Below are 14435 nucleotides of genomic sequence, written 5' to 3' on the forward strand. Positions count from 1 at the left end.
TGAAAGGAAGGGAAGGAGGCAAAAGAGACGGAGGAAGAAAGAACGAAAGAAAGAAAGAAAGAAAGGAGGAGAGCGAGCGAGAGTGGGGAGGGGGGGAAAGGAGGAGGCGTCGTAGAGTCATGTCCAGCAGAGTTGCGTGAGGATAATGTGATCGGCCAAAGAGGCGATGAATATGCTGTCGCTGAAGGTTGGCAGTGGCGCCGAAGGGTCGGGCAGTCTCCCCGGCAGCGCGGAGCCCTCTCCTCTGGAGGAAAAAAGTCTCTCCCGAAAGGCAGCCGCCGCCGCCGCCGCCGAAGGGATCGGATCCCCACAGCAGCAGCAGGCTGGTGAGTTAACTCGGGCGATGCGCCCTCTTCTCTCTCCCCCGCACACTCTCTCTCGTCCAGTCCTTGCCCACCACCACAGAGCCCTTGCTCCAAAAGGAATAGATCTCCAACCCTCCCTCTTATTTTAAAATTTATGTGTTTGTTTCTGGCGACCCCCACCCTCAAATCCGCTGCCCCCCCTCCGCTCCTCCAGCGCAGGATGCTTGATGGCTACCGAATTTCCTTTCCCACCCTAGTACAGATTTTTCTATATACAGTATAAAAAACAAACCCCGTGGCTTTGACTGGGGAGTGGGGAGAGGAACACCCCCAGTCCACCCACGGCTCCACGGCGTGCATGTGGGCGCAGCAAAGTATCAATGGGGTTGGAAAGGGGGGGGGGTGGAGGCGGCGGCGGCGGAGGGAAGCAAGAAATGAATGATTTGATTTTTTTTAAAAAAAAAGCCAACTAGTGTGTAGTCCGTATGAAGCAGCCTTTTGTCTCAACCAGTGTGAGCAAAACCTTGGCAGTTGGAGCAAGACACTTGAAGCGCAAAAAAGGTTGTTTCTTTTTATTTCCTGCCTTCGCTCCCTCCCTCTCTTTCTCCTTTCCTAAGCGATTCATCTTCAGTTGTTCTCCCCCCCCCCCCATGCAATGTGCTGATCATCAGCCGCCACTTTCTTTTCTCTCCCCCCCCCCCCCCGCTCTTTAAATTGCTCCCGAAATCGCTTTAGGTGTAAACATTAATCTGGCTTCGCACATGCAGATGGGGGTGGGGGTTGCGCGACGCAAAAAGCAAAGGAGGGTTTGCATTTGAGAAGGCTCGGAGTAAGCGGATCTGTTTACTGGTGGGGGGGCACTGGAAGAGACTAGAGGGAGGCGGTGGGTGAGGAGGGGAGGAGGAGGAGGAGATGCTTTGAAAAAGGAAGGAGTTGTGCGGGGGGGGGAGTGGAAGCTCTCGAAGGCAAACAATCCCTTATTATTTCAGCATGTGGGGACTGGCGGGGAGGCGCAACTGGGGACGGAAGCGCCCTGCGGAACCTCCCTGGGAAAGAAAGGGTGAAGTTGCGTCCTCTCTCATCTGTAGAGTTTGTTTTCTCTCTCTCGTGCGCTCCCCCCCGCTCAGCGGCACTCCTCTCCAAGATCACCGCGGCTATAGTTTGCGAAGGGACCCATCGATCGCAAGAAGGGAGGGGGGCGGAAGAGGTGAAGGGTAACAGTGGTGGAGGAGGAAGATCCTGCAAAACAGGTCCTCCTCAGTAGCGTGGGGTTTGTTGGCAAGCTGGGGGGTGGGGGTGCGGGCGAGAACCGGACCTGTAGCGCAGTTGCCTCGGACACGCAAATAAATTGGTGGTGCGGAGAATGCAATTCTTTCAGTAGGCAGAATAAAGGACTTGGGGATAACCTTTTTCTTTCCTCCATACAAGCGCGCGGGTGTGTGTGTGGAGTGGGGTGTTGAGTGACAGCTGCCAAGCAGGGTTCTGTCCACTAGAAGGCAGGTGGTTTCTAGCTTAAATCAAATGAAGGAAGGCACCGAAGTTCCTGACTGATTCCCTTTAAAGCTCTAATGTGCCAGCTGAGTGTGTGTGAGAGGGAGAAGCAGTGCAACCCCCTAGCATATTTTTATTTCTACTCAGAAGTTAGTTCTCTCACCTTCAGTGGGTCTTACTTGGAGGTAAGCATGCATAGAATTGCAGCCTGAGTCTATAATTTTGTGCAGAGCCTTCTTAATTACTTTGCTTCCTGCCAAAATGGGGTAAGGCATCTGAAGCGTGGTGTGGTGTCTGTTTATTGATCACCTCGTTTATCCTGCCCTTCCTTGGAAGAGCTCTAGGCAGCTTACACTGGTGTGTGTGTGTTGTTGCACAGATGAATTTCCTGTTGCGTGGGGGGGGCAAGGCTTTCCACTCTCTCTCTTAAAGAATGTCATTTTCTTTTCTTAAATTTGGTATTTTGAGCACTAAAGTTCTATGCACGTGGACTCAGGAGAACTTACTCACAAGTAAATGTACATAGGACTGTAGCCTTTAAAACAACCATCTTCTTAGTGCTTGCGTCTAACCCTATGGGGAAATCTTAGTCTGATGTGTGGTGCTTGTAAACACCCTGGGAGAGAATTGAGTTTGCCTTCTTTCTGGGGGTTGGATTCTCCTCCTGCTGCCTTTAGATATTCTACTTTGTCTCACACGCTTGGGCCCATGCAGGAATAAATTAGCTGCAACAATTTGGCTGATGAGGTGCACTGGGTGATAGTTGAATTAAGCCTTTGAGGTTTTAGTTGTCAAGGTCTGTTGACATAGCTTTGCACGGAGAAAGTTTCACTAACTAGGGAGAGCTGTGTCTGAACACTTCTCACTTGCCTAAGACTTGACATGTCTGTTCTCTCACCCCCAGCTGGACTGAGTTCAGTGGTATGTGACGAGAGAGTGCCGGTCATGGTGGAAACAGGAGGGTCCTGAAGCTGGATTCTCAAGTTCTTTACAAGGGTGTAAAGCAAATCCTCAGCCACTCTGTTTGGAGGTTGATGTACATGTGGAGTTGCTTTTAATGAGCTCCTAGGTGTCTCCTTACTGTTTATGCCAAGAAACATCCCACTGGGGAGGGGCCCTCACTCTGCTGGTAGAGCACATGCCTTGCATGCAGAAGGCCCTCGGCAGCTCCTGTTACAAGGATCTTGCATCTCTGGGTGGCAAAAGACCTCTGTGCGAGACCAACGCTCACTGTGGTATAAGATGTTGCTAGGATAGATGGTCTGGATCTGTAGGAAGCAGCTTCGTATGCTCACTGCAACATAGGAAGCTGCCTTCAACTGAGTCAGGCTGCTGGTCTACCTAGCTCAGTATGGTCTGCCCTGACTGGCAGCTGCTCTCCAGGGTTTAAGGCAGATGTCGCTCCCGGAAATACCTAGAGGTATGGGGGATCGAACTTTCTGCATGCAAAGTGGATGCTGTGCCGCTCAGCTACGATCCACTGGGCTGCATGGGACGGTGTGCCACAAATTCAGTCTTTACTCAGTTGCACCTCTGTGCCCCAAATGAGCCCAAACACACTGACTGTGTGTGTGTGTTTCTGCTTGTGACTGTCTTTAAGCCAGTTTTGCCCTGAGAAAGAGTCAAAACCTGCTCTTGCCATATATTTTTTTTCAGTTAAGTGACACCGCCTTTCTCTCTCTCTTTCTCTTTAACAGTGGTGTACCTGAGGGCAGGACTATGGACGTCCCAGGGGCTTCGTGCCAGAGATATAGATTGCAACTGGAAGCCTGAAAAGGCTTGCTGAAGGGGGACTTAGTTTGTGCCTTGGGCAGAGGCAAGGGCATAATGGAACATTTTGGAACATTTTGGAACAGGAGCTGGGCAGATACAAGGAGGTGGAAGTATGTGAAAAGTTATGGGTGGCCTAGAGGGGGCTGGCTGGCTGGAGTCCTTGCCCTAGCTGCCTCGGAGAGAGGCTTCAGGGACCTGGGGGCGGTCTATTTCTGCTGAGATCCTGAAGAAAGATCTGGGAGAATGGTAAGCATCTATAAATAGAGTGTGTCAGCCGAGTGGAAACGGAGCCTCTAAAGCACTAGAGAGAGCGAGACAGAGAAAGAGACCACTGTCTTGATAAACAGGTTTGTGTTGTGGGGAGGACTGTACTTGTAATGAGATATGGGACTCAGGAATGGGGGCCTGGGAATAGGGGTGATGGTGGGGAAGCTACTTCCTGTTTGATTGGGGTGCGTACGTCAAGGCCTTGTCTGAAGGCATAATTCTAGCTGTGTGGAATAATGTCCAGGTCATATTGCCCTGGGTGCATGCTCTGGCAAGAATGTGAGGGGGATGAAGAGTGCTGAGTGGTTTGGGAATCTCAATCTAAAAACACCTCTGGCCTGTATTCCAGCTTGTGATGAATGAGTCCTCTCGGCAACAGGCCTTCCTATGCAACTTTTAGCTGAAGTGCTGAAGCAGCCTTCCCGCGCAACCTGGTGCCCTCCAGATGTTTATTTAGGACTACAACTCCCATCAACACTAGCCAGTGGATCATGGGAGTTGTAGTCCCAACAAACCACCTGGAAGCCACCAGGTTGTGGGAGGTTGTTTAATTTTAGAATGGGTCTCCGTTTTGTAGGAGCCTTCTGTGTGGTCACCTGTTGGTTGGTCAGTGCCATAAACTTCACAGGATACCATGGCTCTCCCAGGCAGGATAGAACTATCTTGCCTGTTAAAACAAATCCCAAGGAGTTGTTGAGCAGAGATGTTTCAAGCTGCTTCAGGGCCAATTCATCAATTCAAATAGCAAGGGGAAAGGTATGGGAACCTCTTGTTGTCATTGGAAATACAGATAAATAAATGTGGTTTTTTGTTTATATATATATATATATATATATATATATATATATATATATATATATATATATAAATGTTGCACTGATGTGGTGGAAGAGTGAGAGCAGGGCCAGAGCGACTTGAGACAGTGCACACTAATAAACCAGAGGCAGAATTTGCAGGAAAGTTCCCTATAATTTTGGCAAGCTTGCTCAGGAGACCTACCTAGTAGATCATGCCAACCATGGAGCTAGGCCTGTTTGTCTGTCACCCTTAATAGTGCTCCAAACCCACTGCTTGAAGCTTCTGTCCCACCTTGTTTTATGGTAGGAATTCATTTGGGTGATACATGAGGAAGAGGAGTATTTTTACTTTCTCTCTGGACTGAGAATGTTCCTATCATGGAGATTAGGGATTCTGGTGGTGGTTAACAAGTAAGATTATTCTAAAGCAACCTTCCCCAAACCTCCAGGTGTTGCTGGACCACAACACCCAACATTCCTCACCATATGGTCTGGAGATGATAGGAGCTGGAGTCCAACTATACAGTGGACGCTCGGGTTGCAGACGTAATCCGTGATGGAAGCATGTCCGCAACCTGCAGCGTTCGTATCACGCAGCAGCGCGTCACATAATTTGGCGATTCTGCGCATGCTCAAAGTGCCGAAACCCGAAAGTAACCCGTTCCGGTACTTACGGGTTTGCGCAGAGCGCAACCTGAAAAGACGTAGCCTGCAGCGATCGTAACATGAGGTATGACTGTATCTGGAGGGCACCAAGGTTGGGGGGGGGGGCTGGTTCTTGCACTGCTGGTTGTGAATGAGTGGTGGGTAGCGTAGCCCTGTGCAGTTAGTGCCTTGCTAAAGTGAATGTGCTCTGCCAACCATGCATGCCACCCTGCTGGGCATCCATATCCTGTGTTGTTATTTTGCCACCTGCCCAGAGATATGGGAATGTCGAAGCACCTGACAAGTCCAACTGGGGGGGTTATAAGTTGTGCAGGCCAAGAGAAGAGAGAGACTCTGCTGGATATTCTGCACATCCTTGGAAATTGTAAAGTTCCTCATTTGGTGATTCTGCCCTCCTTTCTTTGGAGGAACAGATAACGATGGGGAGGAGGACTGTTGCTATTTTCATGTTTGCATGTGTGCATTTTTCCTTCTCCCTCTAGGAGAAAATGATTAAATTTAGTCAGTTTGGATAATCTGCATCCATGGACTTGCAAGTTCCTCAGCATGCATGTTGCCAGTCCTGGCAAAGGGGGATGCTCTTGATAGTCTAATTTGCTTTATGCTTTTGAAGCAACTAATCAACCTCTGTCATTCAAACGTGACCTTAAAAAAAAGTAGTATAGTAATATTCTGGATAGTCAGAGACTTGTGATGTACGTATTTTTGATCTTGGGAAGGGTTGTAGCTCTGTGGTAGAGCATCTGCTTTGCAGGCAGGAGGACCCTAGCTCAATCACTGGCATCTCCAAGTGGGACCAGGAGAGAACCTTGCCTGAAGATCTGGATAGCCACTGCCAATCAGTGTAGACAATAGTGAGCTAGATGGGCCCATGGTCTGACTTGGTATATGGCAGCTTCCTGTGCTCCTATTTTATCACCGTCCCCTCCAAAGTTCACAGTGGGGTTTTGTTAAGAGTTCAGCATCCACTTCAGAAAGTTAAGTCACACTTTTTAAACAACAATGCAAAATCTGCCATGGTGCATGAAAACTGACAGTGTTCTTCAGGCCATTGACGTATTAGCGTTTTGGCTGCTTCGTTTGTGGTATAGCATGAATATGGTGACCATGATGCATGATTCATGTTGCATGTGTGATGAGGTTATGGGAGACAAGATACAAGATTCTTCAACTTGTATGATCCTCCGGACGAATGAGTATCCCATGTTGTTGGATGTGAGCATGTGCTAGTGCATTGCACAGATTCTTGTGATGAAAAGCCCCAGCGCATGGATGTAACTGCATGTTTATTCCTAGTGGTGGCATCTCCCCTGCTCTGATGCATGTTTACTTGGAAGCAAATCCCATTACAGTCATACCTCTGGTTACGTCTGCTGCAGGTTGCGTTTTTGCGGGCTGCGAACACGGCAAACCCAGAAGTGTTTACTTCCAGGTTTCGCCACATGCAGAAGCGCTCCGTGCGGTCTGTGCATGCGCAGAAGTGTTCTGCGCAGTTTGCGCATGCGTGATATCGCCTCTCGGGATGCGGACTTTTCGGGGTGCGGAACGGATTGTGTCCGCAACCCAAGGTACCACTGTATCTTCAGTGTGGCTTATTCACTGTAATGGAGTTGAGGGTTATTACCCAAGTCTCTTTCCATGCCTAACCAACAGACCTCTGTCATAAGGGGCAACCTCTTCTTGAGCTCAGTCTCTAGTGTCAAGTGCATCAAATTGTGGATTTCTCTGAGATGCACAAAACTTTAATATGTGGTGCATTCTACCACAACATATATCTAAACGTATGCAGATGTATTTTTTTACAATTGTTTCCCTTTGCAGTAAAATGCTAGTTTAAAAATATCTGTCTACTGGCATTTATTTTGCAAATTAGCAGGCAACCAGGCTTTTGGGTGCTCCTACAGTTATAGGAACACAAGAAGCTGCTTTATATTGACTCAAACCATTGGTCATCAAGCGCAGTTTGGTCCACATGCTGGCTGGTAGTGGCTCTCCAGGGTTTCAGGCAATAGTCTCTCCCAGCCCTACCTGGAGATGCCAGGGATTGAACTTGGGACCTTCTGCATTCAAGCAGATTCTATGCCACTGAACAACATCCCTTCCTACTGGAGTCTTTGGCTCCAGTGCCTGTTACAAAAGCATTTGTGGCTAATTCTATGCATGCTCTCTTAAAAGAATCAGCTTTGGCTTCAGCCTTGGTGCTTTGGAATTTGGTCTTTCCTGCTGTTCCACAGAGAAGGTAGCTGTCTTCTCAAGGCTAGCTAACATAGGTTGCTGCCTTTATACTGAGTCAAATAATTGGTTCAACCAGCTCAGTATTTTCTATACTAACTGAGAGGATTTCAGGCAGGATTCTCTCCCAGTCCTATTTGGAGATTCTAGGGATTGAACCTGGATCTTCTGCATGCAAGGCAACTCTGCTGCTGAGCTATATATCTTACCCACATACCCGTCTAGGTATCAGTCTAGGGATTGAGAGCATTGGCTTGGTGCTCCCAAGATGTGTGCACTGCTGCAGACCCTTGCCAGTCTATGTAGCTAGCAGCAAGCAAACAGCTGGGGACCATAGCAGGGCTGGTGTCTTGGGGCAAAAAGGTACTTGCCTTTCCCTTGATGCTTTATTGGGTGATAAAGCTCCAGAGTCTAACTGGGTCTAAAGTTTGCATGCCTAGTTCTAGTATCAGTCATGCAGCATAGTATGAGTTTGTTGTTGTTGTTCAGTCGTGTCCGACTCTTCGTGACCCCATGGACCAGAGCACGCCAAGCACCCCTATCCTCCACTGCCTCCCGCAGTTTGGCCAAACTCATGCTAGTCGCTTCGAGAACACTGTCCAACCATCTCATCCTCTGTCATCCCCTTCTCCTTGTGCCCTCCATCTTTCCCAACATTAGGGTCTTTTCTAGGGAGTCTTCTCTTCTCATGAGGTGGCCAAAGTACTGGAGCCTCAACTTCAGGACCTGTCCTTCCAGTGAGCACTCGGGGCTGATTTCTTTAAGGATGGATAAGTTTGATCTTTTTGCAGTCCATGGGACTCTCAAAAGTCTCCTCCAGCACCATAATTCAAAGTATGAGTTTAGGTGGTGCTTATTTTAAGTTGGATCTGGGGTCTGTTTTGGCTTGGCTTGGGTCAGGTGAAGTAGGAGTGTTTCTCTGCAAGGACAATTCATGCTTCCACCAGCTGGCCAAAACTTACCGGTAAGTATCCTACACCAGGAATGAACCGGGAGGTATCATAGAATCATAGAACTGTAGAGTTGGAAAGGACCAGTTGGCTGTGACTCCTGAGCAGATGCATCTCTGGTGTCTGTTGTATTGGAGCAGGGGTGGGAAATTTTTAGCCCTCCATATGTTGGACTCCCAGCTTCCATCAGCCTTAACAGGCATGGCCAATAGTCAGGGATGGTGGGGGTTGTAGTTCAATAGCCTCCAGAAGGCCAGAGGTTCCCCATCCTTATGTTATAGCAGGGTTTCCCCAAACTTGGGTTTTCAGCTGGTTTTGGACTACGATTCCCATCATCCGTGACCACTGGTTCTGCTAGCTATGGATAATGGGAGTTGTAGTCCAAAAGCAACTGGAGACCCAAGTTTGGGAAACTCTGTGTTAGAGGAAGGAAAGGATAGACCTCTAATGAAATCGGTATTAAGGTGTTATCTTGGTTTTGTTAGCTTTTATAGTTTTTTTGATCTGAATATTAAAAAAAAATCCTTTCTGGCAGGTTTTACAGCACTTGGTCCCAAAACAAAAATCCTGTCTCTAGGCATATTTCCACAAAATGTTTGTAAAGTATTAATTACTTTCAAGGTAAAATACACTAAAGCTGAACTCTGAACCCTACCTAAGCCCCATTGAGTTCAACAGGACTTACTTCTGAGTAGACATGGCTGGGATTACCTTGTAAATCTTCCAGCTCTTCTTGTATAAGAAGTTTTGGCATCTTGAAGCCCGGCCATATCTTTGAATTAGACATCCCAGGGAGCAATACTTGGGGCTGGCCCAATATATTTTGTTGCCTAAGGCAGAGAATCAAATGGTGTCCCTCGCCCACCTGAGTAAAGGTGCATAGCATCCAAGTGTGGCCAAGTTATTTTGTCATGAGGCAGAAAATCCCACAAGCACCTCTCCCCCCTCCCTGCCAATAAAAATGCAAAAACAATAAATTAAGTAACCAGCAATTTTCTGTCCCTTCATTACACTCAAAATCAGCTGCCTGAGGCAGTCTCCTCACTCTGCCTAATGGTAGGATCGGCCCTGGCAATAGTATGTTGTTTCTCCTTTGACTTAATGTCCATACAGTGCCATATGAACTTCAGAAGATGACACCAGCTAAGAGGTTAATAGAGCAGGATTCAGGATATGTTCATGTTGTTCTTTTGTTGATGTTGTTTTAAACCCAAAGTAGTTGTATCTGAATTATTTTGCCCCATAACTACTTTCCTTCTGTTTCTTCCCTAAGCTGTAATTACCGTAGTAAATAATTGCTGTAATTATGAGGCCTTTTAAAAAAAAGAGAGAGAGCGGAGGATGGATGGTTGGATGGCGTCACTTGCTGTCTGTAGAAAATTGTGGTTACTGTCATGTACTTGTACTCGGGTGTATTTTGAGAAAAGGATGCATGGGTGTCAATCGGAGATGCTTCAGGCCTAGGTGAACCTTTCATTGTAGCCCAGAGGTAGGCAAAATAGAGATCGGGATATCCTGGTAATGGTCTGGGGTAAATCCGAAATGGACTTCCAAAGCAACCACAAGAAGACTCGTCGTATTCCTGTATTATGCTGCTAAAACAATAAACGTCATGGGGAGGGGAAGACAAGGAGTGGATTTTGTAGGGTGTAAGGGCCCTGAGCTCAGTTCATGGGCTGAGGGTGTGCCTGCAATTCTACAATTCTGAACTGTGCATTGACTTGCTTTAAGCCGTTTTCTCCAGACCCTGGACAGTGGATACCATAAAAAAACCAAACTAGATTCTGCAAGGCTAATGTTCATACAGCCCTGATGTAACCTGTCCTCACCTGAAAGGCCGCCTTTTCCCATTGAACCTGTCTTAATCTTTCAGCTCTGTTTAGAAGGCCCTCCTCTGTATGACTGTAGGTAGGTACAGACTGGGATAAGGGCCTATTTTTTTGATGCTGCTGCTGCTCTATTTACAGAACAATCTCTTCCCCAGGCTTATGAGGCACCAGTATTGGTGCCCTGCAAGCATCAAGCGAAAAACTTTTTATTCTCCCGAACTGGGAGCCTGCTTTTAATATGCTGATACCAGAGGTGGCCTAAAGATAACAGAGGTGCTGCAGTATATTCTACTGACTGTAATTTGTTTTATACTGTGGTTTTTTAAAAAAATAAAAAAAATAAAAAATAAGGTATTTTCAAATCATGCCGTCCACATGACCTGGAAGCTCTACGCCGGCTCCCTCGGCCAGTATCGCAAGATGAGCACCGCAACCCCAGAGTCGGACACGACTGGACCTAATGGTCAGGGGTCCCTTTACCTTTTTTCAAATTGCTGTAACCTGCTCTGGGACCTTATGTTAAAGGGCAGGTAAGAAACCTTAGTAGTAGTAGTAGTAGTAGTAGTAGTAATACACAGCATGCAGTAATCAATTAAAAATTTCAAAATGCAGAATCAAAATAATGAAAGGCAAGTGAAAGCAACAGCCACAGCAGAGCAGATTAGAGTTAGGCTGTAGACAATCTCCAATTTTAAAACCGTTGATGCCTGGGCATCTTAATGTTTTGTTAATAAATTTACATCTCTCTTTAAATAAATGTTTTCAGGGCAGCTTAATAAATGTTCAAGGGGGAAAAACCCAAACATTTCAAAATGTAATAAAGTGGGAATGGCAGACATTGGTGGACAGTTCGACATGCTGGCCAAGGCTGATGGGGAGAGTGCCACATTGACTATCCCTTTAGGAGGGAGGGTCATTCGGAGTCTGAGCTGTGCTAAAGGGAAAAGTGCATGGCTAATTCACTACCTGAATGCAGCACAGCAGACCAGTATTATCTCCATGCAGTAGATCAGGCATGTCCAACAGGCAGATCATGATCTACTGGTAGATCAGTGGTAGATCACTGGCTCCCCCCCCCCCAAAGAAGCTGAACAACTGTGGCTCCCCTAAAAAAAGCTCAACATTTTACCTCCTCCCTGAAAAAGCTGAACAACAACCTGAACCTGCCAGTTTTTAACTCTGTGAGTAGATTGCAATCTCTTGGGAGTTGGCCACCCCTTAGATGGGAGGATGAGGTTGAGAAGCATTGACATTGGGATCTGAACTGGTGACTTTGAGATGATGAGATTTAGGAGAATGGCCACAGCTCAGCAGTTGAGCATCTGGCCGTGAATGCAGAAAGTCCCTGATTCAATCCCTGACATCTCCAGGTGGGGCTGGGAGAGAATTTGTGCCTGAAACCCCAGAGAGCTGCTGTTAGTCAGTGTAAATAATAAGTCCGAACCAATGAACCAATGATCCGAAATGACCTAAGGCAGCTTCCTGTGTTCCTCTGATCTCACTATCAACATGGAGGAACATCTCTTTTTCTCACCCACACCCTTCCCTACCCTGCAACTTCAGTAGAAGACGGTGCAAACACACCTAAATGTTTTTTCCACAGCCTTAGTTCTGTTAGCTGGTGCATATTTGCTCCTAAAGGTGGATAATGTGGAGAGGTATGGGAGTGGACGATGGGGCGGCCCTTGCTGGAAAGGGAGTTCGGAGAGGCAGCTGGTGTTGTGGATCCAGGTGCATAGCAGAGTAGGATGGTGCTGGCTAAATGATGGCGGAGATGCCGTTTAGTGAGAATCTGTTCCTCAAGGGAAAGGGTTGCTGGCTGTTCCCAAATGGCACCCACCAGTTGGTATGTGGGAGCTGGTGTTTGGTTACACTGCTGCTCAAATGGGACTGTGAATGGGATCAGCAGGTGGGGTTTGAAAACATATGCAATACACAGCAAAGTTGAAATTCCGCTGGGGACTTTGCTGGCGGGGTTAGGGTGGGGCGAGCACAGCCTTTTAGCACATGTGCAGGGAACCCAGCTCCGTTGGCTGAAAAGCTCATGGACCAATCCACCTATGCAGTCGAATGAGGGGGTTGAATGGACTGCACTACTTCAGGCTGCAGGGGACTGGGAATATCATATTTGAGGTGTGGGAGGGAGAAATTTCTGCATGTCAAACAAAAAACTAACATCAAAGAGAGGTTCTGACTAGTGTTTTTTTTTAAAAAAACTCTGTAATGAGATTTTCCTTGGGGTTTTCTTCAGTAACATGATCCCACACATAACAGCCTCAAGTGGCACAGTTCATTATTTCACTTCAGGACTGTACTGTTTGGCTGCCTGCATATCATACATGATTTTCCACAAAGAATCCTGGGAATTGTAGTTTTGTTAAGGCTGCATAGAATTACAACTTTGTCAGGGGTAAACTATGGTTCACAGGACTATTGCGGGGGAAACCAGGTGCATTAAGTATACAGTTAGGATGTGACCTGTGTTTATCAAGAGTTCTCTGAGATTACAAGGTAGGACATGGCAAATATGTTAAGTTTCCCTACAAGTTCTGGATATCTACATTGGGGGGGGGGGCTCATCTGCTTTCCTCCACTGAAGTATAATAATAATAATAATAATAATAATAATAATAATAATAATAATAATAATAAATACAACAACTCGGCACAAAACTTCTAGCGAAGACCCAGTCCTCTGTCCTCAGAGGGCACCTTCAAATTTTTTCCCATTATCAAAGGTCTGTACCTTGATAGCATGCGTGAGAATGCAAATCTATTTCTGAGAGAAGATGGGTACTCTTGCATTTTGAACAACAGTTTTACCAAGTCCCATCAGCCTCAGTCAGCATGGCCGGTGTTGGGAGATGATGGGAATTGTAGTCTGTGAGCACCTGGAGGGCATTTCACCACCACACATCTACAGTGCTCAAGAACTGACTGCCCTCTTAAGTCAGACAACTCCAGTAGGAATATAATGAGAAGAGAAAGGTGTAGAGCTGAAGCAAGCACAAAGAAATTGATAGCAAACAAGAACTGCATGCTGCTTTGTTGTAGGAGGGAAGGCGTACAAGCTCCTTCAGTGGATTTCACAACAGCAGCATTTGAATTTTACAATGAGTTTAGGTTGCCTTGGTAGAGGAAAGAGAAAAGAACCTGTTCTGCAACCTTGAAATCCAAGTCCTTCTCCCCTTGCACCCTGTTTGCCACCATTCAGCATGCATTCATATTTGTCTCTCTTTTTTAAAATAAAATAAAATTATTTTGAGATTTTGTGTGTGGCTTCTTTTGCTTTTAGCATTCTTTTTTAGCAGGAAAGGGAAAATTGGTACAATTATAATTACTCAGTGGTGCATAAGAACATGAGAAGAGCCCTGCTGCATCAAGCCAAAGACCCATCTAGTCCAACATCCTGCTCTCACAGTGGCCAACCAGATGCCTATGGGAAGCTTGCAAGCCAGACCTGAGTGCAATGGCACTCTGCCCACCTGCGATTCCCAGCAGCTGGTGTAAGGAGGTATACTACTTCCAACAGTGGAAATAGCGCAGTAATAATACCTACATACACTAGCATAAACTGCTTAGAGGTCTTTTGTTCTGGTAAGCGGTATATCAATTTTGTAAAATAAATAAATAAATAAAAATAGTGGCCAGCATTCCTTTCTTTTTTGCAAAAGCTGGGAGGTGCAGCTCTTTCTTTCTGACACACTGTCCTTTTTGCAATGTGTTTGCATTATTTGTTTTAAAATGTATAAAAAGCTCCTACAGAAACAACAGCGCCCCCCCTCCCACAAAAGATGGCTTGCAGCAATATTAAAAGATATCAGAATACCTTAAATCACTCATTGCAGCAGTATTATTGCAGAGTCAAAATAAAACAGCAGCTGATATCAATGGTCTGCAAAGGTCTGGGAAAGTAAGTAGGGTTCTTAGCCAATGCTGGAAACGCATCACATTTGGTGCTTGCCTTATTTCAGAGGGGGAGGTTGTTCCATGTAGTCTGTTTGCGATGTGTTAAGGGGGTTGCATTTTGGGGTATCACAATGACCTTTAATGGTTTGCCAGATTGGGCTCTTCAATTGGTTTGCATAGCTTCATGCATTTTGGGCATCAAAACGGAATGAACTG

General features: G+C 46.5%; 1 protein-coding gene across 2 annotated transcripts in view; it reads left to right on the forward strand.

The window, feature by feature from the left end:
• The first annotated feature begins 775 nt into the window (after window positions 1-775).
• The window catches only part of AHDC1 (AT-hook DNA binding motif containing 1), a 181960-nt gene continuing 168300 nt past the window's right edge, over window positions 776-14435 (forward strand). Inside the window, exon 1 of one of the 2 annotated variants that reach the window (XM_033157892.1) lies at window positions 776-866. In XM_033157892.1, coding sequence (XP_033013783.1) covers window positions 791-866 — 76 coding nt within the window. In that variant the 5' untranslated portion in view covers window positions 776-790. Of the gene's footprint in view, window positions 867-1280; window positions 1366-14435 lie in introns of those variants that run through there. The other variant, XM_033157893.1, reaches the window with a different exon arrangement.

Source organism: Lacerta agilis, chromosome 8 (assembly GCF_009819535.1).
Source record: "Lacerta agilis isolate rLacAgi1 chromosome 8, rLacAgi1.pri, whole genome shotgun sequence".
NCBI lineage: Eukaryota > Metazoa > Chordata > Lepidosauria > Squamata > Lacertidae > Lacerta > Lacerta agilis.